The sequence below is a fragment of the Pantherophis guttatus genome, chromosome 2, assembly GCF_059756535.1.
Source record: "Pantherophis guttatus breed Tessera chromosome 2, ASM5975653v1, whole genome shotgun sequence".
Taxonomy (NCBI): domain Eukaryota; kingdom Metazoa; phylum Chordata; class Lepidosauria; order Squamata; family Colubridae; genus Pantherophis; species Pantherophis guttatus.
The window spans coordinates 240,034,846-240,061,932 of NC_142064.1; the positions used below are offsets into that span (position 1 = coordinate 240,034,846).

Sequence of the window (27,087 nt, forward strand, 5' to 3'; positions counted from 1 at the left end):
ACTATTTCAAGCATATTAAAATGTGCTTGATTCATTTTTGTGGAATGGATTATAGTCTAAATTGCCTAGCATGTAGCTTTTAAAAATGAGAACCCAACTGGAAAAAAAAAATGGCGGTTCACTACATTTGATTGTATATGTAAGGCCAGCCTTCCAAGCCCTCTTTCTGGATAAATCTTTCGGTTTTGCTATCTTGCCATCTTTGAATGTTGAGTTCTTTTGTATTTAAGGAAGGTACTTAAGAATTTGCGGAAGTTCTTTTTACATAACATGAATTACACTCTTTTCCATCCCTAGGCTAAAGGTGCGGCCACATTTGTTATTTCCTTATTCTAACAGACATGGCCACGGATCGATCAGCCAGCAGAATATTTGACAAGAAGAGAAGTCGTGTTCTTTGATTTTTCTCCCTCTTGATTAATAAGGTCACAGTTTGTAACACACGATTGTAAGTGGCTAAAACTAGCCTTAAAGCATATTTAAGATAATAGGATTGTGTTAATGAGATCTTTAAGTCAGACACATCATTAAACTATGCTTTTGAGTTATTCAGAAGCCGCTGCTGGGCTGCAGCCATCAAAAGCATCGGTGGATTTCAGGCAGCTCTGACTGCAGGAAAGAATGCTTAGAAAGACAGGACGTTCTTTTAAGAAACTATCATAATTTATTTTTGCCTCAAAAGAAAGCAATCCAGCAAATAAAAGGTAATCAGATTGGATTCACTTCAGTTCTCTATGCTCTCTCATATTATACCTCAGAGGGTTTCAAACAGCACTGATTCACAACTTGGAAGGTGTCACCTTTTAAAAAATAAAATAATAATTTAGGAAATTTAGGAAATAATAATAATCGGGTTTTGGCAGACAATAATAATAATTTGGCAGACAATAATAATCAGGTTTTGGCAGACAAAATGAGCAGTTACTCAAAATTTGTTCTCCTCTGCCTGGGAAAACCAGAAGTCAGTCTAGAGCCTTGATGGCAAACCTATGGCACGCATGTCACAGGTGGCATGCCTAGCCATATTGGTGGGCACGCGAGCTCAGCTATGCCACACATGTGTGTGTCAGCCAGCTGATTTTTGGGCCTTCTGGGCCCACTGGAAGTCAGCAAATGGGCCATTTCTGGCCTCCAGAGGGCCTCCGGGGGTATGGGGAAGGCCGTTTTCGTCCTCCCCAAGCTCCTAGAAAGGCTCTGGATCCTGAGGAGAGAGAAAAATGGCCCTACTGGGCCCACCGTGCCATCGCGTGCCAGGAACGGGGGGGGAGCAGAGGGGTCATGCACACATGCATGGGGTCAGGGTGCATAGAATTATGGGTGTGGGCATGCATGCGTGCGACACTCCCTCCCCTTACTTTTGGCACGGGATGGCAAAAAGGTTAGCCATCACTGGTCTAGAGTTACCTAACACAAAGTTTAAGCCATGCTGTGAGTGACTAGTGATTGCTTTCATGCTGACTGGTGTATATAAGTATATTTGTAGTCTCTGGAGTGCATACAAAAGCCTACGTGTTGGTGAGCTTTGGTATTTTTATCCACTGTTTACAATTTCTTACCTATAAAAATGGAAAATATTTTTGCTGAGTATTAAGAGTAATGATGACTTTCTGCTGATAGTGCTGATAAAAGTAAATCTAAGTCCAGAAATTGTGAAGTTGAAAGTACCTTATCTTTTGATAAGAGGTTACTATATATTTGATTCTTGCTTATTACTAAACTGAGTGGGAATTAAATAAATGAAAGTAATATTCCAGTATAGGGCTATTATGGTATCAAAAGTTTGAGACCCCTCCTAAAAGTATTTATTCAGTCCAATCAGTGGTGGGTTGCCCCCAGTTCGCACCGGTTCTATAGAACCAGTAGTAAAACCGGCGGAAACTCCACCCACTGACCCCGACGTCATCAAAATGCTTCTGCGCATGCGCGCAGCCCCCGTTGCAAACCAGTAGTAAAGATACAGTAAGTAGAACCCACCTCTGAGTCCAATTATCTATTAGAAACTAAAAAAGACATTTCCTGTGTTTGAAATTATTCAGACTAAAATCTGAGTTCCCAGATACATGAAAGGTAAATGACCTGCTACAAATTATAGGTCTAAGTGGGGACCGCAGCTTGCCCCTAACTAGTTTTCCACACAGGAACAGGACAGATACCTGGTTACCATCTTTCCCAGTGACAAGGTAATTTGCATTTCTATTTAAATTACAATCACCATTTTAAAATTTTCACCTACACACACAAATCATTATTTGCAAATCTGTATTCCTCTTTATTCATCTTTTGCTAAGCTGCCTTCCTGGATGAAACTCTTCAAATCTCTTCATGCTAAGAAAAGGGCTCCATCTGACAAAACTATCATCATCCACTTAAAATGCGAAACACTTTTTTGTTAAAAACATTGGGTTAGGTTTTTACCTTCAGAACAAAAAGTTATTTTTTTAAAGAAAAAAAATCAGTGTTTTTCAAAGCCCTGATTTCATCTGCAACAAATGTCGGACTTTTTTTAGTTCTTTTCTTTCTCCCTTGAAGGATTTCTTTTCTTTTTCTCTTTTTCTCTTTAATTCTTTTCTTTCTCTCTTTCTCCTTGCCAAGGAGCATTAACCCATATGAATCTGTGGTCAATGCACAATTCTAGAGCTTGAAACCTGCCTTCTTTCTTGATTTTCTGACTGTGCCAATGACATAAAAGCTGGTGTAATGACAGAATGGGACAGTTTACCACAGCCAACTTGCCACGGCCAACTCGCCATGGCCAACTCATCAGAGCCAACTCGCTACAGGACAACTCCCTGAGGGACAATTCAACAATTCAATTTAATTATTTAAAAATAATTAAAAAAATAATTTAATTTTTGCCATTCTCCTTTGGAATCCTTTCTTTAATGATTCTATTCCACTGTTTCTTCAATATTAGTATAATTTTTGCCCCATGACAAGTTGTCCTATGGTTAGTTGGCCACAGGGAGTTAGCTGAGGTGAGTTGGCCATGGAGAATTGGCATAGACCCAAAGCAATGAAGCTTCCTGTTCCTTCCACTTCTGCTCCTATTTTTTCCTCTTCCTCTTTGTCTCTGTTGCCCATGGATCATTTGTAGTTGGGAAAAAAAAAAAACTTAAGCAGTACCAGCTTTTCCAATAAGAGGCAAGATAGTATTCAGCCACCTAAGAAATGATGATAGCAAACAAAACCAATAGGACAGAATAAGACTGAGGGGTTTAACACAGACATTGACTAAGACATGATGCTTTGTTATGCCAAATCTATTTCTCCAATCCATCCTCATATTGTGTGCTGTAGCTTTCCACAACCTGGTGCCCATCAGATGTGTTAAGCCATCACAACCATGAATTTTGGGAGGACTAGTTTCAATCTGCTGGAGTGTACCTTGGTACTGTAGATAGTTAGGGATGTTCTGACTATAAAGCACGTGTTATTGGTGAGCAGTGGATTCTGAGATGTGGACTTTTCACGTACATTTTAAAGATGAGCTTAAGGCAGGACTCGGGAAAATGTTGCAAGTTCTCTTTTCCCCTAGCTATCTTCTATACTTAGCAATAGCGATGGCACTTAGACTTATATACTGCTCCATAGTGGTTTACAGCCATCTCTAAGTGGTTTACAGAGTTGGTACATTGCCCACAACAATGTGGGTCTTCGTTTTATCAAACTCGGAAGGATGAAAGGTGGAGTCAACTTTGAGCCGGTGAGGATTGAACTCCTGGAAGTGAGCTGAATTAGCCTGCGATACTGCATTCTAATAACTGTGCCATCATGTTGAATGTAAATAGAAACAATACCATAGACCTAACCAACTAATGATCAAGAGTTTAGGTAGCCATCCATCGGGGCCAATGTAATACATGGTTTCTTTCCCACACTTCTCAGAATATAAACTGGCAGCAAATCCAACTCCCTTCTAGCATTGATGATGTTTCCTAGTTTGGATAACGAAATGTCTGCAAGAAAACAAGCAAGCTCAGAGAGCACCAAGGACCACTTGCTTTGAGCCACGGTGGCGCAGTGGTTAGAGTGCAGTACTGCAGGCTACTTCTGCTGACTGCTGGCTGCCTGCAATTTGGCAGTTCAAATCCCACCAGGCTCAAGGTTGACTCAGTCTTCCACTCTTCTGAGGTCAGTAAAATGAGGATCCAGATTGTTGGGGAAAATATGCTGACTCTGTAAACCCCTTAGAGGGAGCTGTAAAGCACTGTGAAGCGGTATATACATCTAAATGCTGTTGCTACCCTTCTTTTCCACAGGTGCAATATATACATTGATCAGGCATATGATGCCTGAATAGTGAGCTTTGTTTCAAATAATAATAAAATATTATGCAGATGCACATATTGAGACTTCGTAAAGTGAAGCACATTTGTTGCTCAAGAAAACACCATTTCTTAAGCTATTTCCATGCATTTGATCCGCAGCAAAGAGAACAGATTGAATTATCTGTGTTCAAGACAAATTTACTTCAGTGGATGGTAATACTGTTGCATTGATACCAATGTAATCTCAGAGCAGGATCAAAGGAGGAGTAGAGCTAAAAGGTTAAACACACACACACACACAAAACAGCACTACAATTTTATTCAAGCACAACTGGATAATTGCAAAGGTTAATTCAATAATGGCGGAAGGATAATTGCTTTTGTATATTTTAAAACTTCGCAAATGGCATTTAAACCCCATTTGTTCAGCAGTGGGATCATTTGCAATGTTTGGATGGGAAAGGCAGAAGGGAAACTATGTTTGTAAGGAGGCTTTTGTTTCAAGAGTTTTAAATGCAATTAAATATTTCTGTAGCAACTGGGTTCTGAAGAAGGCTACCAAAACATTCAAAAATTGAGAAGCTTAGTGATTGCAGTAAAAGCCTGAGAAGGGAGGGGAACAAATATATTTTGTTTGTTTGCTAGATTTATAAGGCCTCCCAACTTAAGTAATGCGACCCTGGCCCCAAACAATAAGCCAAAATGAGTATGACATACAAAATATAAAATGATGACCAAAAAACTACTATAAGGGGATTCCAGTCAACAGCCCTAAATGCTTGGGGGAAGGAAGGTTTTAATGACTTTTCTAAAAGGTGAGGAGCGTAGGGAACTCTTGTATTATTCCTGAGAATAGGGGCAGTTACCAAGAAGGCACACTTCCTAGCAATAGCAATAGTGCTTAGATTTATATACTACTTCACAGTGCTTTAAAGCACTCTCTGGATGTTTTACAACAGGGCTGTTAAAACTCCCGGCCCATGGGCTGGATGCGTCACATGCTGGCCACGCCCACGCCTGGTTTAGCAAAGGGTTAAAAAAGTCCCGATACATCACATGATGCAACCATGATGACATGAGTTTGACACCCCTGGTTTACAATGTCAGAGCATTGCCCCAACAATCTAGGTCCTCATTTTATCAACCTCAGAAGAGGATGGAAGTCTGAGCCAACCTTGAGCCACATCAGGATTGAACTCCAATCTGTGGGCAGAGTTAGCTTGCAATACTGCATTTTAACCACTGCGCCACCAGGGCTCCTAGGTCACATAAAGTGCAAGATATAAAAGAAGGAAATCTAGAACACACTATGTGGGAGCATTTGGGACTGGCAGATGTCCTTAGAAGAAGGTGGTCCTTCAAATATCCTATTCCTATGCCATGTATGGCTTCATAGGTAACAGCCAGCGCTAGAAACTCACCCAGAAGTCTATCACCAGCCACTGCAGTTTGTAGAATATTGGTGTTATATGGTATAGCAAGCTGCGCCCATAACTACTCATGCCATTGCATTCTGTACCAAATGAAATGGTAGATGGTCTTCAAGGGTAGCCATGTAGAGTGCATTGTGGTAGTCCAACTGGGAAGTGACAAAAGTGTGAGTGATGATAAACCCAACAAACCTGAAACATTAAGTAATTCACTCCAATAGACTGAGGATAAGAAATGGTATTATGAAATGGTATCACTTTCTAAAGTGGTTTATCTGAAGGATTTTGCTGATCCTTTAAGCACACACATCTGGAAAGAAGCCTGACTGAATCCAGTAGGAGATGTTGCTAAACAGATGTGCAAAGCATTGCATTGTTGATTTTTGGTTCTTTTTCCCTTGACCCATGAAGGAAAAGGAGTTCCCCTTAAATCTTTGCATTTATTTTTGAATAAAGCATCTTTTATTTGGTCCTTTACATTTACAAAAAGGCAGTAAGCAACCTGACTTTTTAAGGCACCAATCTTCCCCAAGCATTTTATTGGCGCCTATGTGGTAGTTGTGTTTCAGCTAACTTATTTGAAAAATATTGTAATGAAATAATAAGAATTAGGAAGCTGGTATGCTGCAAAATAAAACAGAAGCCTGCAACATCATATTAATTAGCAGCAGTTTGCTGGTTTCTGGTAATTGAGTATTTTATGAATGTTCATGGCTCATTTTATGGATATACCTACCATATGGTCTCTAAATTGTACATCTCGAGGTCCAAAAATGCTGCCTACTCTGAGTTTACATACCCTCATGTACATATACACATACACAGTCAGAGAAAGAGAGACAAATCCAAATGTATATTTGCTAATGTCCCCAAAACCCCATAGTCTAGCAAGTCAGATTTAAAGGGATAACGAAGTAATACATTTTCTTCCTCTTACCATATTTCTTTTGGGATGGCTGCTAAGAAATTATTCATCCTACTTCTATACTCTCTAATTAGAATGCAGTATAATTAAAGCTTCAGAGAAGAAATCAATCCATAGTTCTCATTTTGAGGCACAAATGGCCAAACTCACATTATTATATTTTGGACATATTAGGCAAAGGCCAAGCTCTCTTGAGAAGTCTTTAATGCTGGAAAAGATGGTAAGAAAGAAAAGAGGATGATCAGCAGTCAGGTGAGTTACAGCAGCAAAGGGTGCAACATTAGAAGACCTGAAGGTCCAGACTGAGAACAACCCGTCCTGGAGAAAACCTATGCAGTGACTAAGAGTCAACACTGACTGTCAGCCTCCGCTCTTTCATTGCTTACTTGCCCGGCTGCCATGAAACGGGGGGAGGGGGGAGCTATTGGAATTCTTGGGAGGGGGAAGTGAGCTGGAGGAGAAGGAAGAGAGAAAACTTTGCTGCGTTTTCTTTGAAGCTGATAATGTCTCAAGGTCAATGGTCGTGGCATAGCAGGAGGATGACACTACCAGACGTTTGCACCCACATGACCTCTGGAGAAAATGTGGATTGGATGATTTACGCTGGACAGTTGGGGGGGGGGGATGCTTTCTATATGTGATTTTCACGCCTTTGCTTCAGACCTTGCTTTTCTTTGGTTGCATTCAGTTCTCACTCAGTAAAAGTATCTTTCACTATGAAAATGGAGTCGGGGTTTTCTTTTTTGAGTGTTGAAAGGAGGCATGCCTGACACTGACTTAGTAACACATAATTAATAATAATCCTAATTACGACTAGCAGATTTGGGTTGCAGTAATCCAAACCCTTATTAATTGATATTAAAGAAATACAGGAATTTTCATATATATATATATATATATATATATATATATATATATATATATATATATATGTTTTTCTTCTAGCCAGGGCCTACTGATACGTAACCAAGGTTTTTGTAGCTCCAGCTCAGTAGAATCACATCCACTCGATTCTGGGCTTTTTTCTTTTCTAACAGCTAGCAAGCTCTTACTGCTAGGTGGGAGACCTAAATAGATCCATTTCTAGCTCATTTGCTTTCATCAGTAGGCCACACCCATATCTTATGTAAGAAAGAAGTAAGAAAATTGATATTGTACCTTTACAGGGAGGATACATAAGAAAACCTGGCTAGAAGAAAAACACACATAAACCCTACGAAGAAGTAAGAAAATTATATATATATATATATATATATATATATATATATATATATATATATATATATATATATATATATATATATATAAAAGATGTTGAAAAGAGGGGGTCAACCTATTCTGCAAATCACCTGAAGGCAGCACAAGAAGTAATGGATGGAAACTAATCAAGCAGACAAGCAATCCAGAAATAAGGAAAAAATTCCTGACAGTTAGGATAATTAATCAGTGGAACGGCTTGCCTCCAGAAGTTATGGCTGCTCCATCACTGGAGGTTTTTAAGAAGAGATTAAACAACCATTTGTCTGAAATGGTATAGGTTTTCCTGCTTTATACTAGAAGACTTCCGAGGTCCTTTCCAATTCTGTTATTCTTTGTTGCCATTTAGTAATTGTCTGAATTTTTGGAACCCCAAACCTGGTAGCCCTACTGTAATGACAGTGACAACATCCAACTTAAGTATCCAAATAAAAATCCAGGATCGTGCCTTCTCAGAAAAGCTTATTTGACGCATCTGGCCCACTGGCCTCCAGTTTGGCACTCCTGATGTAGACCATGTAAACAAGTTCTCTTTGTTATGGGAACCATCTACTTTCTTCCTTACACCCGTTGATCTGAGAGTTTCCTGACTCTCATGAGTTTCAGTGAACTGCAAAAATGTTGTTTCTCCAACTAACCCATTTGTAATCAACACCTCCCCTCCTCTACTCTAATGACAAGTTGAAATGAAGAGGCACGTAGCTGCCAATCTTTCACTCTTGACAGATAGCTCTGAAAATGAGATAGGCAGTCTCTAAAGTTGTCAAATAAATGAATAATAATAATAAAAAAGCTTCCAGAATATCATGGAGCATTTTACGAAGGGTACTATTTGGGATTATCTTTAAAAAGTCTCATAATAAGGATTTCTGAGGAAAGCTAAACTTCAGTCAATCTAATTCTTACAAAAATATTTCACTTCATTTCTGAAACATGTCTGAATACTCTGTCAGATGGCTGAGAAGTAGCTTCTAGTTGGTTCAGCCTAGACCTGGTCTTTTAATTTGAACGTTCGATTCTCGATGAATTCAGAGGAAACTGTATGTGCCCTTTTTCATGAGTATGACAAATGGCTCATCTACGGGAAGGTAGATTGTTTGAATATGGCTTCTTTCTAGTTCGTGCCATTAATCTATCCACCAGCTTCCTGAGATCTTTTTCAATGTCACATAGCTTTAACAATAACTATGTATCTTTTAAAGTCTGTCTCTTGATGAAAAATGGGGAGCGGGAGGGAAAACCTCCTTGATATCCTTGGAAATATTTCTAACAGCACTTTGTTACTCAACTGGTCTGTTAGAAATACTGACGGGTATTCTCTGGCATTTTCCCTATTATTTTTAATCATAAAAGCAAATGTGGTTTAGAAATTATTTCTGAAGGGAAGAGAACTTCAGAGAAATTCCCGTGGATAAGTATTCTTGCGCTTGTGAGTTATCAGATCCCCAATATTTGGATATTTTTCCTTTCCTTGTACAGCTCACCAATTGCCTGCAGCCTCTCTGATTTACACATTTCAGTTACATATCAAATAAGGAATCATAATAAGATAATTCATCCTATTTTTTTCTCCAATAACTACACACTATTGTAAATACTACCAGGAAGTCCTGATCTCCCCCCCCCAAAAAATGTAAAATTTCTCCCCCATTTACACCTATTTTGCACCATGTACAAGTTGAAATATAAAGGCACAGTTCTATACAATAATATGCTTTGGATCATCTGGAAACAGATGATATGTTTTGGATTATCTGGAAACAGATAAATCAGGCATGATGTTACAGTTTGATATATTTTTTTATTCAATGGACATTTTACCGCAGTGAGGAAAAACACTGAAGTAGAACTTTCAGTGATATAACTTGATTAAAAGGACAGGGACATGTGTGTATGTGTTTATTTTTTTTTAAAGGAATCCATTAATTGTTTTTGAGGGAGAAACAGATGGTAGCATTCATTAATTTATTTTTACTCCATAAGCGTACCCAGCTCCTTATAAAATTTTGCCCCTATCTCATCAAAACATTGTAATCCATAAAAAAATTAATTTAAAGTTTTTATTTGATCCATAAGCTACTTCCTATTCTTCACAGAATACAGAGATGGTTTGGGGAGAAGAGGCAGGAAAGAAGAAAATAAAAACCTAAACAATATTTAGAATTTTTTTTTTTAATGGATCATCTTTTTTGGATTAATATCTGTTTGGGTAATTTCTTGGAACCAGTAATTATTCTTACTCAAGAAAAGACGGCATTCCAACACATGAAGGAAACAAAGCACATTTTAAAATCCTTTGTCTGAAGTGACTGCAGAGACAATAGGAAAGTGTGAATTGATAGGAATGAGCCAAAAGTCACAGCTCCACCTGGCTGTTCAAAACTTAATTAGAACACATTTTATAGTTGAGGAAGAACTTGGGGATTATCCAAATCATTCAACACATTCTACAGCTCAGAAGGACCAGTTAATAACATGAGCAATTTGAAGTGAGAATTATTACCTACGCAAGCCTAAATGGGTGACATTCAGGATATCTAAAGGACTAGGTTTTTCCATATGTTCCTTCCTCAGAGGTAGGTCAAGACACACTATCAGGGTGTGACATGATAGCAGTGTTCCGATAACTCAGGGGCTGCCACAAAGAAGAGGGAGTCAAGCTATTCTCCAAAGCACCTGAGGGTAGGACAAGAAGCAATGGGTGGAAACTAATCAAGGAGAGAAGCAACTTAGAACGAAGGAGAAATTTCCTGATAGTTAGAAAAATTAATCAGTGGAACATCTTGCTTCCAGAAGTTGTGAATGCCCCAACACTGGAAGTTTTAAAGAAGAGATTAGACAACCATTTGTCTGAAGTGGTGTAGGGTTTCCTGCCTAAGCAGGATGTTGGACTAAAAGACCTTCAAGGTCCCTTCCAACTCTCTTGTTCTGTTCTGTTCTGTTCTGTTCTGTTCTGTTCTGTTCTGTTCTGTTCTGTTCTGTTCTGTTCTGTCTGTTCTGTTCTGTTCTGTTCTATTCTATCATCAACAACTAAGACACATAACACCTCTAGGAGCTAGTCTGACTGGTCGCCTCACTATCACCAACCATGCTCACCTTCTTCATGCCCAATAAAAGTTTTATCTGGTCCTCCTGATAGGAAGGAAAATGTGGAACTTTGAAATGAGAGCTGAATTCTCATCTTAGGGCTGTTAGCATCATTCCCTGAGATTTCCAAAATGCAATGGCTAAGGTGATCTCTACATCGAAGTGAACAGTCATGTAGAACTGTCAAAGCATTGACATAAACAAAATGGCCAAAGCATCTTTTTATTCTTTATCCTTATTCTGCAAAGCCTGATTTGGACAAGAACTGCACATCTTCGTTAGCAGTCATTAATTAAATAATGGATTTATTTTTTTAGTATTCTCATAGGTGGTTCACCTAGACAAGTTCCTTCAGATCAGTCCAAAAGCAGAAATACCACCTATATACAATCTCAAATCCAACCTCCTTTATACAACCTTATTTTATTTTTTAGAAAGGTATGTCTATGTTTTTATTGCTGAAGAGCAGCGATTGGAGAGGGGGGGATTTCAACTTGTAGACAAGATGTAACCCCTTTCTGTCTAGCTCAACAACCTATGGATTGTGACCTTATCCTCTTACTCCAATCTCAACATTCGAGGTCCCTTTCTCTATGTACAAAAAGATAATTATTTATTATATTGATTCAGAAGCAGGAATAATTGTGCTTGATTGTTCTGACATGGAAAGACAGATTTGAGAATAGTACTTTTGTGAGGGCGGAGCACTGGTTAAGAGACAAAATTCTGGCATTTCTATTTCCCATTTCCAGATGCTTATTACAACACAAATATTACTTGTGTCACCTGTAATCAGCAAAAATACACATAAAAAGCCTCTCTATGGACATGAACACAAAATCAGTTTCTATTAAGTTTTATAATATTATCGCAAGCATCTTAAGAGAAAAGGACAGTTCTGCCAAATTCAGTTTCAAATTGTCCCATCAATAGTTTCATCCTCTTTCTTCATTTGCAGGTTTTTTTAATGTATACTACTTAAAACACACACACATGTACTTTTCCTGACTATACATATATTGCAAAGCAATTTCCTCTAATGCAATGCAATTTTATACACAATTTTCCTTAATACCATTTTTTTCTACTTTTGGAAAAGTGCAGATATTAGTGTATAAACTGCACTCTGGGTAAGATATAGTGATATTCCATTGTTTGTTGAGGTCACAGATTCTAGAAAACCTGACCTGCAACAAAATGAGATTCATTCTAATGAAACAGGAGAGATAAAGGACCATTCGGGTAGACAAAGCCTGAATGGAATAAGTAGATGGACAAATGGACTATCCCAGAGAATTTCTCTGTTTACATCAGACACAAGTTTTAAGAGGTGGAATTCAAATGAGGCTACCAAATATATCTACCAAGAATGAAATGCAAGTTCAGAAATGGAACCTGCTCAAAAGCCACATCAAACCCATAATAATTAAACAGAAAGTATCTGAGATTCAAGTAATAAATGTTATTTGTTCAAACAAAGAATTTAATTCCATTTTTCTGTAAAGTTTACATTTGCTATGACAACTAAGAGAAAAGAGAAAAGCCCTACAAAATCTTGGATTGTTATCAGTAAAAACCTGCTCACCCAGTGTATATAATGGATAATAGTATTGGATTAGAACCAGCGTGAACCATGTTCACATTCATTCTTGGTCTAGGAAGGTCACAGGTTCATTTGAAGGCAGTTCTATTTTAGATGGATTTACCAGAGAAGATTGCTGTTATGGGGAGAAAAGGAGGGAAAGAGTGGAAAGTACTGTGCCTTGACATAAAACAGGGGTGGGCAACGATGGCCCTTTCATGACTTGTGGCCTTTAACTCCCAGAATTCCTGAGCCACCTTGGCTCAGGAATTGTGGGAGTTGAAGTTCACAAGTTATAAAGGGGGCATTGTTCCCCACCTCTGTCCTAAAAGAAAGGCAGGATGTGAATCTAATGAATAGTGAGTATATAAATGTCGCAGTTACATCTTTAGGAAACTTACAGATGCTGTAGAAACTTGTCAATCAGCCAATTAAAAAAAACATATTGGAAAAGAAAACATGCATGGCCAAATGTAATATTCAAAAAGAACTAAAATTACATTATACTATATTATTTCTGAAAATGAAGAAAAAAATTAGGAAAAAAAATGCATTTTTAGATACACCAGGCAGAATCATCTATTCTTCCACCAGAATCTTAAATTTCTGTATCCGTTCTACGATGTAATCTACAGTTGTCAACACATTAATTTACTGTTTTGCCCAGTTTTTAATGCACATTTTAGCTCTTTCCATTGCTATTACACTCTAAGCATGATTAATACATTTTATTAATCTGCAGCTATACGATGACTAATACATTTTGGAAACAAACAAATCAATAACATCTTGAAATGTGAAGAGAACAAATAAATAAATAACATCTTGAAAAATGTTCTGAAAATGTTTGTCGCTTCCCACCCCCCCTTTTATTTTTTACTCTTAAAGTGCAAAGGTGGGTGGGAAACATTTGCTAACCAACTTAAAATCTTGGGAAGGCTGAGGGAGATGAAGCAGATGGGGGCAAATCACACAAATGTGGGTGGAACTATGGTTTGAGGAGAAAGTATGGAAAGTTTGTTGGGTGTTGTCCCTCTTTTAGGCCTTCCATTGCAATATTCACATGGTTCCCTCCTCAAATAGTAAAAAAAAAGAAAGAAAGAAAGAAAGAAACCTGTCAGGTTTTCAGCAGTCAGGGATATTCTACTGTATCAAAACATTATAGTCAGCCCAGTACTTCCATCTATTGTTGATCAATAGCTTTTATCAACATTTTACTTTTCTGTGGTCCATAAATGCCTTGTTCTCTCTTTCCTCCATCAGTATCCCATCATGAATTTCAGATCAGAGATGACATTGTGGCAGGGATTCCACCTATGCAGTGAGTTATAACAGCAGTACAGACCAAGGGTGACTGAGACTCAAGAAGTGGGGTAATCATGATTGGAGTAATCTTGTTAAGTCTCAGAAACAAGAAAGCACCCTAAGGAGACATAAATGTAAAAGAAATTCTGTTTAGCAGTTACAGAATACTGAATGAAAGGTGGGAGAGGCAGTAGAATGAAACCAGGCAAGAGTGGAGTACACTATACGTTTCAACAAAGCAAGATATCGTTGCAGAACAAAATCTCAATGCCTATTCTAATACAGCCTAAAAGAAGGTTTTAAAGGGGACAAAACTGGGGAATTTACAGCCTGATATATTGATATCTGCATCATTACAGCAGAAACAATTAGAGCCAATTACAAGTTTCCATGTGGTTCAGTAGACATTTAAGGACTGGAGGAATAGTGAGCTAAACAGAGCAAGCTGTCTAATTCCCCATGTATGGGTGGCTCCCATACTGTACTCCCAAAGTTCCTGAAGGTTTTGCCCTAGGCATCACATCCTTGGGCTGTCTCTGATAGCAATAGCAATAGTGCTGTGCTGTGCTTTAATTTGCAGGAATAACAAGAGCAATAGCATTTAGACTTATATACTGCTTCATAGTGCTTTACAGCCCTCTCTAAGTGGTTTACAGAGCATATTGCCCCCAACAATCTGGATCCCCATTTTACTGACCTCAGAAAGATGGAAGGCTGAGTCAACCTTCAGCTAGTCAGGATCGAACTCCTGGCAGTGGGCAGTCAGCCTGCAAAACTGCATTCTAACCACTATGCCAGCACGGCTCTTATTAATATTGTGAGTTGAACATGAAGACCTGAAAACCTGGCCCTCCTTTATGCACAATTAACTTGGGCAGTTTCTTTTGGGCACAATTTGCAAATCCAGAAATCCCTTTATGGTAGGACTAATACAAGTCCAGAAGTAATAATAGAATTTCACTATATAAAACTGTGCTTTGGGTTTTTTGATAAGGTAAGTCCCCTTCCTTGAGGGATCTTCTATGTGTATCATCCTCTCTTTGGAAGGATGCTAAAGAAATAACACACTCTGTTATCTGCTATAATTATGGTAATCTGACACACTTATAAATATTTGAAATGCCAATCCTTTACAAGTTCTAAAAGGTATCCCATGTTTAAACCTTTAACGTTTCTGTACATTTACAGCTGTTATCTTCATAGAAAAGACAGATATCTATCTAAAGAGAGATAGTAGTGTGACCCGTTTGTCTTGTATCAGTGTGAAGAAGCAATTTCCTGATTCTAGTTTGATTCAGATTTTCAACAAGCTTTAAAATTATAGTTGCCCTGTTAAATTTAATGGAAAGAATGTGGGTGGAGGGGAGAGAAAAGTGTATCCTCAACAGGTTTATTCTAATAAACCATGGTTTATAAGTTCGGGAACACTGAATCTATGATGATGAGAGTCCCTTAATATAAAGGTATTATCTTAATTAAAAGAGTTATTAGGAATATAGTGTACCGATGTTCATTGGACTTCCATGCAAATGTATAAATAAGATTTCGTTTTTAACCTTTTAGGAAAGCTATTCCTAAATTCCTGGTGTTGGGATTCAGTTACATATCCAGGTAGGCCTTTTCTTTATTATATGATTCTACAGACAATATAATAAAATTGAGTTTACAATTACTGCTGAACTGTTTCTGATAGGCAGACGCCTCTGCAAATTTTCAATTTCCTCTCTTTAGAAGCTACAAATACGAGAAAGAAGTGAGGTGGAGATATTACAACAATAGAAGACTGGAAAAGGAGGTCAGTAGCACATGAATGTTGTTTGGTAGACATAAAACATTCATTTATACAGAATGAATGGACATACTTCATTCTTCCTTTTACTTTAGACGGAATATTCCAAATCCTGCAGCTTACTTCTTCGTTCATGGACTGCAATGAGTTGTTCTATTGCTTAGTAACTTAATTCACTTCCATTAATAGCCAAAATTCTTCAACAGGACAAGATTTATTTTTTAGAGGGGGCGAACCATAATACCAATGTATGCTGCATTCCAAACTGCAATTACCTGCCCCAAACAAACAGGAATGGAGTTCCCCATACATTTAATTCTTAAATAAAGTTTAGCAATACAGAACAGCTCTGTTTAGAGCCTCTGAAGCTAGTGAAAAATATAAAATCCCAGAAGGAGGCAAAACCTTGCTCTTAGCAAAACTCATTTTTGTGACGGACTAGAAATGAAAATGTATTTTTTTAAAAAATCTGTTTGCTACAACTGCAGGAAGAGGAAAGACATAAATAATCATTTATTCTTAAGTGGAAAAGATACCTTTTCCACTCATGGTAAGTCTATACAAGCTAATAATTAAAGGCAAGCATCTGAAACAACTGGAGCAGAGAATGCAGATCTCGCCTTTGAGGGATGCATTTGTCAGTTTGTAATTTTCCTCAGGCCTGAAGAATCAAAGCAATGCCTCCTTGTAGTAATGACAGCAAATACACAAACAGCTCTGAGTGTTGAAAGGCTCTGGTTGAATCAGCCAGGCTTCCAAATTTGCACTTCAAGAAAGCCAAGCATGATGTGTCAATGTGGGAGAGGGCCAGAAAATGCATCTCACATTGCAAATGACAAGGCACCAGAAAGAACCGGCTGGGCACTTAAGGCCTTCCCCCTTTTAGGGCCGGTTTTCATATTCTGTGAATTCTCAGGTCAAGTGCAAACTACATGCATGCTAATAGATGTAAAATTAATGCTGCCTCTCCAGGATGAGCGAATAAGAACAAGAGTTTCCATGGTCCTGGCTGTGGGTTATATACTACGTAGTGAACCACAATTTATAGATGCTAGGCTCATTCAAGCCCATCATGTTGAGTACCAAAAAAGGCCCATCTATTTTTTCCCCCCTACAATGGGCAATGTGAACAGAGAACACCAAAAGAAGTAGCTTAGAAGTAGTATTCCTATCATGCATTTCCTCTGCAATAGAAACTTCTCCATCACTACATGTTATGGACAGTGAAGTTTCTAATAGGCAACCCAATCCCATCTAGTTGTTGCCTCTCCCTGCTCCATAATTTTGAAACCAAAAGGTTAACAACCTTAAGTAAAAGACAATCCTCAAACTATAAGGTAGATTACTATAATTATTCCACTGTTGCTTTTTTATTCTACCAGGGGTTAAAGTGAAAAATTAAGAAGTAATTTATCTTTCTAGCATGGCCTTCCACACTATATTAGCATCCACATATATTGAACTACAGATCTTGTTGTCTCCTACCAAGTTAGCTATGGATAATGAGAATTATATTTCAGGATATTTTGAAAGCTCTGGCTTGGAGAAGACTGCTCTTGTTTATTAATTCAGTAACTAGTAAATTGATGTTTTCCTTTACATTCCTTGTGCTTGTACTTCTAATTTCCTCTATGCTTCTAATGCTTTTGGATAGCTGATTCTGGCTTGTTCTGTTGTTTTACACATATATTAGTGACATCATTCTCAAATCTATTTCCTGTATGTCCCCTGTATAAATTAAAAGCCTTTTGAGTGAATGTACTTGTTCTTCCCTTGTGCAGTTTTATACCCCATCCCAAAGCAGACATTTTATTGCACTTATTCAGAGCGAGTGTAGCAGATTCCAGTTGTACCTGACAAATAAAGAACTCAAACCTTGACACCAGCTTTCATTACAATTCATTAAAAAGCACAGCAAACTATTGCATCTAAGTCAGGGGATCCAGCCTGCAGGGTGCTTAAATCTGGCCCATGGGGCTGGCCTGAAAATAGCAAAGAGTGGCCCTCAGTGCCTCTGACAGACAAAACAGTGTGTGGGAGGATGTGTGTGGCCCCGCGTGGCCCATTTTTGGCCTAGACGGCCTCCTGTACCTCTCTGCTGGCCAAAATGGGCTGCGGGAGGGCCGTGTGGCCAGTTTTGGCTGGCAAAGTGCTGCAGGAGGCATCCATTCCATCTTCCCCACCCCAGCCATCCCGCAAAGAACTACACTGCTGATCCGGCCCTCGAAGAAATTCAGTTTGACACCCCTGATCTAAGTAGACAATGTGTGATTCTGCATATGAAGTAACCTTATAATAATAGCCACCTTGTACCAAAGGTGCTTTTTCAAGAGGCAACTGGACTTTCTTGTTTTTCTTTGAAGATGTTTCGCTTCTCATCCAAGAAGAGCAGAAGAAGTTTCTCCTTTGGGACAACCACGATCTGGATGACTGAGAATCTCCATAGACATTGAGCTACCTTGTACATTCCTAAGGAACTCTGTAGATCAAGGGAAGCTGCGATAGAAGCCCCCTACTTTTAAAACAAGAAGCCAGTCTAGCACTTTTTTTTTTTAACTTGGCACTAAAAAGACATGTTAGCTAAGCATGTATTCTGAAAGCAGTTTGTATGATTTCTTGGAGTGTCTGCAAACTCAGAAAATCAAGCAAAATGGGTAAACTTCAGGTACCCGTGAGTGAATGTACTGTGCACGCAAAGCCTGCAAGTGCTGAGGCTAGTAATTAACTGTCATGTTGTCGTTTTCACATGGGTAACAAAATGAAAGCAAAAAGATTAATTCCTACTTTTTGCAGCAGATGTTGTACATCAAAACTGCATTACCAGCATTTGAAGCTAGCATGTGCTAAGCAAACCAAGAAAACGATGCCTGTGGTGACCCTTCCCATTTCTTTCTCTCTCTTTTTTTCCCCTATTCCCTTTAAGTACTTTTTTGTTTCCAATTCAATGGACTCAGGATTGAAGAGAAAGGTTGGATAGATCCAACAGAAAGCCAGGTGCTAAAGAGGACCAACAAAACCACTACAGGGGAGCCATGGAATTGAAACAGCAGGTGTTTCATCATGAAAACCCCACATCTAAGCCTGTTTTTTGAGAGCAGAAGTAGAAACTATCAAGCATGCCCTACATGTCTTTGTGCCAATTCAATTTAATTAAAACAACTGAACATTGTGCTCCAATTTTGCTATATTAACTTTTCAGGTTTTTTTTTTAAAAAAATAAATGTTAACCCATGTTTATGAATCCCGGTTCAAGAACAATAGAAGTTGTTTACATTTGATAATACTTAACATGCTATACACTGATCTTTAATTTACAGAGGCAAGGATGCAAGAGACAAGTTGTCTTCCTCCATTTCTTTGCACTTTGATAGTTCTACTCCCAAATTCGCAAATTTGGGAGTAGCAGGCTCTTGTCTCTTATAAATTAGGGACCCTGACAATGATTATAAACTAGCAATGAAATATTGTAGCTCATGATGATGATGGAGGAGGAGATACAGTCAATTATGGCTGGTTTTATTCTGTTAAAAACAGCGAAGTGTCATAAAACAAGTCACACATTAAAAAAATTATCTATTTATCCAACTTGTCTGATTTTTAATTCCCTGTTTTTTCCCCTTGCTGCAATGTTTCAATCTTCCTTAAACAGTGGCTAAGTCAAAGTGGCTAACTCAGACTAAATGATGAATTCCTAATAATATCTGTCTGAAAAATAGCAAATGCTTGGAGACCAAGCTGAATATGTTAAAAAACCTCCGTTCGTTTTCATCATTAGCATATTTTCATTCTTTGCTGGGTATATCTCCCACATGCATTATCCAGTCAGATCACCAATGTGTATGTGTCTGTGTGCACAATTTCCACATTATGCCAACAGGACCTTCTCAAAAACAAACAAACAAACAAAAAAACCATGCAGCTGTATCTTTCTAGAGGTTCCTTGGAGTCTTGCCCTCTGCAGACTTGTAGCAATGTGAAACCATCGTGAGCATTTCTGTCAAATTCCACTCATCTGTCAGAGTAGTGGATTATTTCTTGAGAGACTGAAATTGGTTGCCTTGGATCAGAACACCATCAATCTTACTCATGTAGGGTGCAGGCTGACTGCTTCAAAGTCTCACAAGAGGAACAGCTCTGCTGTTCCTAAGCAGGTGATGAGACAGTTGTAAAATCTTCACTCTATCTATATTCACAGCCCCTGCGCAAGACATGTCATATTTCCCATTTCTTCAACATTCTGTATGCATTCTATGCCATTCTCTTCTACTTCAATAAAGGAGGCAATTTTTCAAGCTTAGGCAAATACTCCAAGCCACAGGAATATCTATCCCTCATTTTTTTCTCTCTCTCTCTCATCATGTCGCTTGTTTCACCTGATTGTGCAAAAATGAGATCTCATTTTCTTTTTCACTGTTTTTTAAAAATTATTATTTATGGACTTGCTAATCCATTGTGTCGTCATCAATGCCATACAACAGAGAGCACTTTTCTGTATCTATAGGCGTTTGGTATACTTCTTTTGATGTTCTTCCAGAGGAAAACATCTAAACAGTTCACCTAATAATTGTCATTTTAATCATTAAAAGTAGAAAGTCGTACATGAGCAATCAATGTTTAAAGCTTAAAACTGAATGCATCAAACACAACCATTATTATTTTCTCCTCTATTAAAATGATGGATGTACTAGTAATGTTTCAATAAAGAAAATGGGTGATCTAGTGCAACTTGACATTTTTGGGCTCATCTAGGAAAAATCTTCAATCAATTATTTTTTTATTGTCCTTATGAATTATTCTTAGTCATTCTTTCTCAGACTATTCCATCTTGGATCAGAGATTCAGTGAAGTCTGAAGTTGAATCCTACATTAAATTCTCAGCCCACATTGTATGAACCCATGTTTTCATCCATCCATCTTCATACATTTAGATCTGATCTTTGAGAGTAGATTTTAAAATGGTATCACGGTCATTTCATCTTGGAACAACAAAGCCCAAACAAACAAGTCCCGCCATCGTCATTTTGTTTTCCTAAACCCTTCTTTCCAAAGACAGATTTCCAATAGAGTGGTCTTATATAGCTCATCATTGATCATTATGATTGATCATTTCCTGAATCATAAGCCATGAAGCAAGTCCCAAACAAACCGTCAGCTTTGAAATATTGCATAGTTGATCTCCACTTGAGGAATAGCATTGTAATGAAATGCCTTAAACTCAATCTTACCCTAATCAATTTCTATTTCCAACACAAATATCCTTTTCCTTCCTTCAACCTCCAAGCATCTTTAGAAATACTTCTCATTGAATGACCATAAATCACCATCTGTGACAAATTCAGGCAATGGCTCACTGTTGTTCACACTCCGTGCCATCATTCTGGGAGAACAAATATTTTTACAGCATGGGAATTAAAGTAAAGGGTCGCCAAAAGATGACTTAAGCTGCAACTATAGGCTCACTTACCAGAATGTAAGTCCAAATAGTACCATGGTATATAAATAGAACTAAGAATATGCATATCATGTATAATATATGCTTATATTTTCTCTGACATTTTTCTGACAGGTCCTCCAAGGTGTTAAAATATACCCACTGGGAAAGATATTGCTTTCTCCTTGGTCTTTCCTACTTTTCCCAGACCTACAATTTAAGCACTGGTCCCTTTGTGGATATTTGTTTTTAATACAGGGCTCTAATGCCTCAGTTGCCTACTCCCCAGCCAATAAAATCTATACCTTAAGCTTTGTAACCTGTGACTTTTAATAAGGTCGATTTTCTATCCACCCCCACATATATCACAGTGTATTAAGTAAAGACTGAATTGTAAACGGTATGAGTTACCCACAGTGACCTTCCAATGTAAAGTGGGAAAAAGAAGTCACAGAGAGAGAAAGAGAGAAAAACACAAATACACCACCTAAACAAGTGTTGTACTTCCCTTCCAGACAAGCAAGCATTGAGTTGCCTACAATATCAGATTTTTTTAAATGTGAGCTGATTGCACAGAATCCATACTCACAGGCCTATTCTGGCATCTCTAGCAGTATCCACTGTGAATAATCTTACCTGGTCTGGGCAGATGCTGATGCTGCTGAAATGTTTGCTGAAGGGACCCTTGACAGAGCAGTACAGCACAGGCACTTATCCACAAATACAGGACCCAGGACATTGCAGAGACCATGGCCATTCTCTGAAGGAAAGGAAAGGCAAGAGTTAGCATTCCACCAAGCAGGATCACCTTCTATTTCCTTTCAGGTCTATTAGTTCTTCTTTCCATCTTTCATCCAGGCTGTGGTTTTCATATATCAAAGAGCATATTCAAGAGACCTCGAGACCTGCTTCTACACCAACTTTAAATAATTCAGGAACATAAATGAAATTTATTTGTAAAAGAAGCCCAGGGCTAGTGGAAGCCAAGCTGCAGCTGATGAGCTTGGCTTGAATTGCAAAAGTCACACTAAAGGGCTGGTCTTCCGGAGGGCACATTTGAAGGCAGAAGATTAGACATTCATGCCTTGCTGTTTATATATATATACACACATATATATATACACACATATATATATACATATATATATATATATATAATTTATATTTTTGCTGATAAAGAAATAAAGGGAGACTAGTATAGATCTATTTCAAGCTTTTTAGCTTTCATCAGCTAGCCATACCCTTACGCGGATTCGAACTTGGGCTTCCTGCATGTTAGGCAGTTGAATTATACACATATATATTAACCATGCCATTTATACTTTGCAGTAGTTTATACCTCTAGGTTTTCAGTCGTCCACTATAAGTGACACTAACATTTCTGTTCATTTCTGTTGTGGATATGCCCTGTTGACAGTCAACTTGTCTGAAAGGATAACTCTCGTTTTCAAGAGTTATTCCACACAGCAGCAAAAAGAAGCCCAAGGGGCACGTCTGAGGCTATTTTCTCCTTGTTACATTCTGTTGAACAGGAAATGGGAGTATCACTCCTACAACATCCTTTTTGCTATTGAGGATTGCTTATTACGGCACTAACTCTTCCATTTACATACATCAAAGTACAATCTCAAAGCTTCATAAAATACTGGCTGTACGGCTGAAAGTTATTGCGTATAATCTCCCTGCCCAGTCTGGGAATTCTGATACCTTTCAGTATCATACTTAACTGCATCAGGCTCAACTCACAAGCCATTAAAATTTTATTATCATCTGGTCTGCCAGGCAAAGCAACGGTTTCTCAGAAACATATGCTTCCTTCCCCCATTTTAACAAAGCAAAGCTGCCAACCTTTGCTCCAACCTTGTATTTTATCTAAATTCACCTAAACACAAAAACTCATCTGTGTGCCCTTTGGCAACTAACAGAAAAAAGCATTAGTGTGAATGACACGCTCGTCCCAAAAATGGAAGGTCCTTCTTTGTCAAGGCCTGGTTTGTGAACCCTTGATTTCATTTCTGGGGCATCAACGATTGTATGGTTCAGATGGCCTCTATGTAAAAGTGTACGTATGCATGTGAATGCATGCATAAAGTTCACAGCCTCTCTGCAATGCTTTCGGTGCCTGCCAAGTGTTGGCTATTCCGTGCACCGTCCAGCATTTCGAGCAACTCCTTCTGTTGCTTTTCACATTGCCAAATTAATCAAACCACAGGCACAGTCCTTACTCAGCCAATGACAAGATGGCATTTTCTTTCTAATAACCCAATCAGTGGAGCATCGTTCTTTTTTTGAAGACGAGGGGAAGAAAAGATTTCCAGACTCCAAGAAACCTCCTTCAGGTTTCTCAGGGTTAATTTGGAAGCAGTTAAGACTAAGGCTAAAATAAGAAAGGGGGGAGAAAGAATCACCCTTCTGTTTTGGTTAAGCGGAAAAGATCTGATCCACTGCAGTGTGTCAATGTCAAGCCGAGATGTAACTTATGTTTTTGCGATTAACTATTTTTAAGCATCGTTTAACAAGGATATCTGCAAAAGGCTGCTGGTCGGAAAGAGGACAGCTCAAGTCCAACTTTTTAAAGGAGACACTTAATATTGCAAAATGGCAAGAGACTATTGTCTCCAGCAGCTGCCATTTAAATCGCCGTCTCTGCCTATCTAATATACTTGCCCAAGTAAACAGCAATTTACTTTATAGCTTCACAGCTCATTCTTCTTTCTTTCTTTCTTTCTTTCTTTCTTTCTTTCTTTTTCTTTCTTTCTTTCTTTCTTTCTTTCTTTCTTTCTTTCTTTCTTTCTTTCTTTTTCTTTCTGACTTTCACTTCACTCCAAATGAAAGACCCTCTCTCTTTGCTTCCTTCTTTACACCCCCCTTCCCCAAACAAAGCATCCTGCGATCCTACAGTCATCATATCCAAACCCATGCAGAACTGGATCGATTTAGAGAGCGGTCTTCCTCTCCCTCCCTGCTTTGCAAGGGAGGGGTTCACTTATGACATCAACAAACATTAAAGGAAGAAAAAGAGGAGTCTCAGCGGAGACTTCCATCCCTCAAGTGCTCTAATTCAACCTGAACTTTTTATTATTATTATTATTTTTCACCAGCTAAGCAGTGAGCAAAAGAAGAAGGAAAAAGAGGTGGTAGGAGGAACATAAAGAGCTGATGAACCCCCCCCCCTCGCCTTACTATGATCTTTGAACCGCATGGAAGACATTATTTTAAATCCCCTTCCTCTTTATCTGCCCCCCCTTCCAGTTTCAGCCTCCCAACATCCATCTTGAGAGGGCAGAGGGGAGGAGGTCATCATTTTAATAAACTTTTATTTTCTGGAAATCGCTCCAATTCTTTGCCTTTCCTGAGGAATGCTTCGCCTTCTCCCTCCCCTCCGCTCCTCCCCAAACCTGCCCGATTCTTTTTTCTCCTAACCCCACCGAAATCCTCGCAAGCTACGGGCGGAGGAAGCTCTTCCCCGGTTTGCGCTGGGCTGCCTCTGAAGTCTGGGAAAAGGCTGCCTTACCTGAGTACTGCAAGCCAAAGCAGAGCGCTCTGGAAGCATACATTGGAAAGATTTTAACACTTTTTCAAATCCATTTGGATGGACCACAGTGGGGGGCGATAAAAATCCACTTCAGCCCTCCGGGGCAAGCAAAAATGGTCTGTTTTTTTTTTCCTCGGGATGTCTTCTCCTGAAGACCAAAGGCAACCCCAGGCGTCTCGGATGGGCTGGTCGGCGTCTCTCTCTCTCCCACCCCACCACGGTCTGGCTGGCAGGACTCCTCCGTCCAACTGTTAGAGAGATATCCAAGCTGGCTCTTCTTTGCTCCGGGTCTCTCACAGGCTTTCATAAAAGTAGCCAAGGTTGGTGGGACGGAAAACCCCCGTCATTTCACCTTTAAATCACTCTCCCGAGCGTCGCCCTTCTGGCTTGAGGAGACCTTTGGAGTGATCTGGAGATAATTCGTGGCTTCCCGGACACTTCTGCTGGAAGAGCGGTGGCCGTTGAATGACAGACCGGGCTCGCTCAATCGCTCGCTCTCCAAGGTACTGAACGCCGGAGTAAAAGCAGATAAATGTACCGTTAGGCTAAAGCCCAGCCTGGCAATACCCGGTGCCGATTGTCTGTTTTAATATATCCCCGGTTCGGTGAAAGTCTCGCATCTCTTAAAGGGACACGACCCCCTTGAAGGTAACCAGCAGCCCCGAATTGCCTCACCTGCTCAACTCTCCTGCCTTCCACACCCGCCCGAAAGCTGCCTTTTAAAGACGGGCAGGGTTGAGCATTTCTGCCACTCGGTGTGTGCCAACCAGCCAGCCAGCCAGCCAGCAGCCAGGGGGTTCTCCCTCCTCCCCGCAGCATCAGAGAGAAGGGAGGGGAAAACCCCGGGGAAGCAGGCTGAGCATGGGCAGGAAAGCGTCGGCAGTTCAAAATGTGACCAGGCAATGGGGGAAGAGTGGAGGGGGGGCGGGAGAGTGGGGGGAGAGAGGTAACCCAATTAGTCATCAAGGAAAGGAGTGTGCAAAACGGAGTCCTCAGCTTTTTCCCTAGAGTGCACGCTTGCTTGGCATTTGAGGGTGGCTACCGATCCCCCTGGAGAAATACACAACACCCCTTCCTTAATATTACCAGGGGTCTTGTGCCACTTTGCAGAGAGACAGAAGGGTGATGGTCGTGTTATTTTTCACTCCCATCAGAGGGAAAGCGAGGGTTTTTTTGTTTTGTTTTGTTTTGGTGCATCCGATTAAAGGAATTTGGCTAAATGAAACCAGTAACTCTCTGAATGTATAAGTTGACATAATAACCAGATCAAGACACCATCCCTCTTTTTCTTCACCCTGGTCACCGTCCACATTGTCCCCCAAATGGGGTACATGATTGCAAATGATTAAAAACTGATCAGTGTGTAAATGTTGGCAATTCTAGCTTTGTGCAGGTATGTCAATAACCAACACTCTGAAAATAAGTACAGCCAACAATCTCTAGAAGGTGAGCACATTTTTTTTAACCATCACTGTTATATATTAAATTAGAGATCCAAAATAATTATTGGCAGTCAAATGATAATGCTCTGAATCTCCCTCTCCTATACATAAACACACACGCACACACACACCTTTCATGCAGATGTGAATGTTCACAATTAAGTTATTAATCACAAACAAGACTGTTGACATTTATGTGCTCCCAAAACTGATTCAATATTGTTGGTTTTTTTTCTTTTTCCTTTCTTGAATTTCTACCCTGTGTTTCTGTTTTAAGTACCAAGCTTGGAGCTGTGACAAAGACATCCAACTTATAAATTAAAACAATCCAAATGAAAAGAAACACAAAATATAAATTAAAACAACATTAACAGCTAATATCAGAATTAAAATAAAACATAGACAAATCAGATCTTCAACAGCTGAGGAGCCAAGTAACCTTTCCTGCTTACCACACAGACAAGTTCCTAATTGGAAGGTCATCTTCAATTTTGAAACGAAGGCCTCTTGTCCTGCTGATTTTAGTATCCAGGAAAATTCATAGCAGGAAAGGCAGATCTATGGATGGTTAATCCCAAAGGTATTAAGAGCTTTATGGGTCAATACCAATATTCTGAACACAACAGAAGCCTTTCCTGATCTTGGAGAAGCTTCCAGTGAGTGCTATGTGAGCTGATGGGTCAATACCAATATTCTGAAGGCCACTAGAAGCTAGTTCTGATCTTTCAGAAGAAGCATCACATGATTCTCCATAAGTAGCCTAGCTAGCACATGTTTCATCATTTGCACTCAGAATATATTTCGAGGGTAGCTCTGCTTACAGGACATTGCAGTAGTCAAAAGTGTGTTGCTGCTGAGGTATGGATAATGTTTACTAGGTGTGGTTGCTTTGAAAAGAGTTCTGTAGAGAAAACTGATACACACACACACACACACACAGAGAGAGAGAGACAGAGACAGAGACAGAGAATGGAGAGAGAATGGAGAGAGAGAGAATGGAGAGAGAGAGAATGGAGAGAGAGAGAATGGAGAGAGG

General features: G+C 39.2%; 1 protein-coding gene across 2 annotated transcripts in view; it reads right to left on the reverse strand.

Annotated features, from left to right (window-relative positions):
• TAFA1 (TAFA chemokine like family member 1) overlaps nucleotides 1–25,502 on the reverse strand; it is a 467,162-nt gene extending 441,660 nt beyond the window's left edge. The window contains exons 1-2 of one of the 2 annotated variants that reach the window (XR_004595219.2): nucleotides 24,589–25,502; nucleotides 21,711–21,834 (exon numbers count right to left, since the gene is read on the reverse strand). Coding sequence is in view for 1 of the 2 variants with exons in the window: in XM_034440605.3 (XP_034296496.1) it covers nucleotides 21,711–21,834; nucleotides 24,589–24,627 (163 nt within the window). In the remaining variant the exon portion in view is untranslated. The remainder of the gene's footprint in view (nucleotides 1–21,710; nucleotides 21,835–24,588) is intronic. The other variant, XM_034440605.3, reaches the window with a different exon arrangement.
• Nucleotides 25,503–27,087: the final 1,585 nt, after the last annotated feature.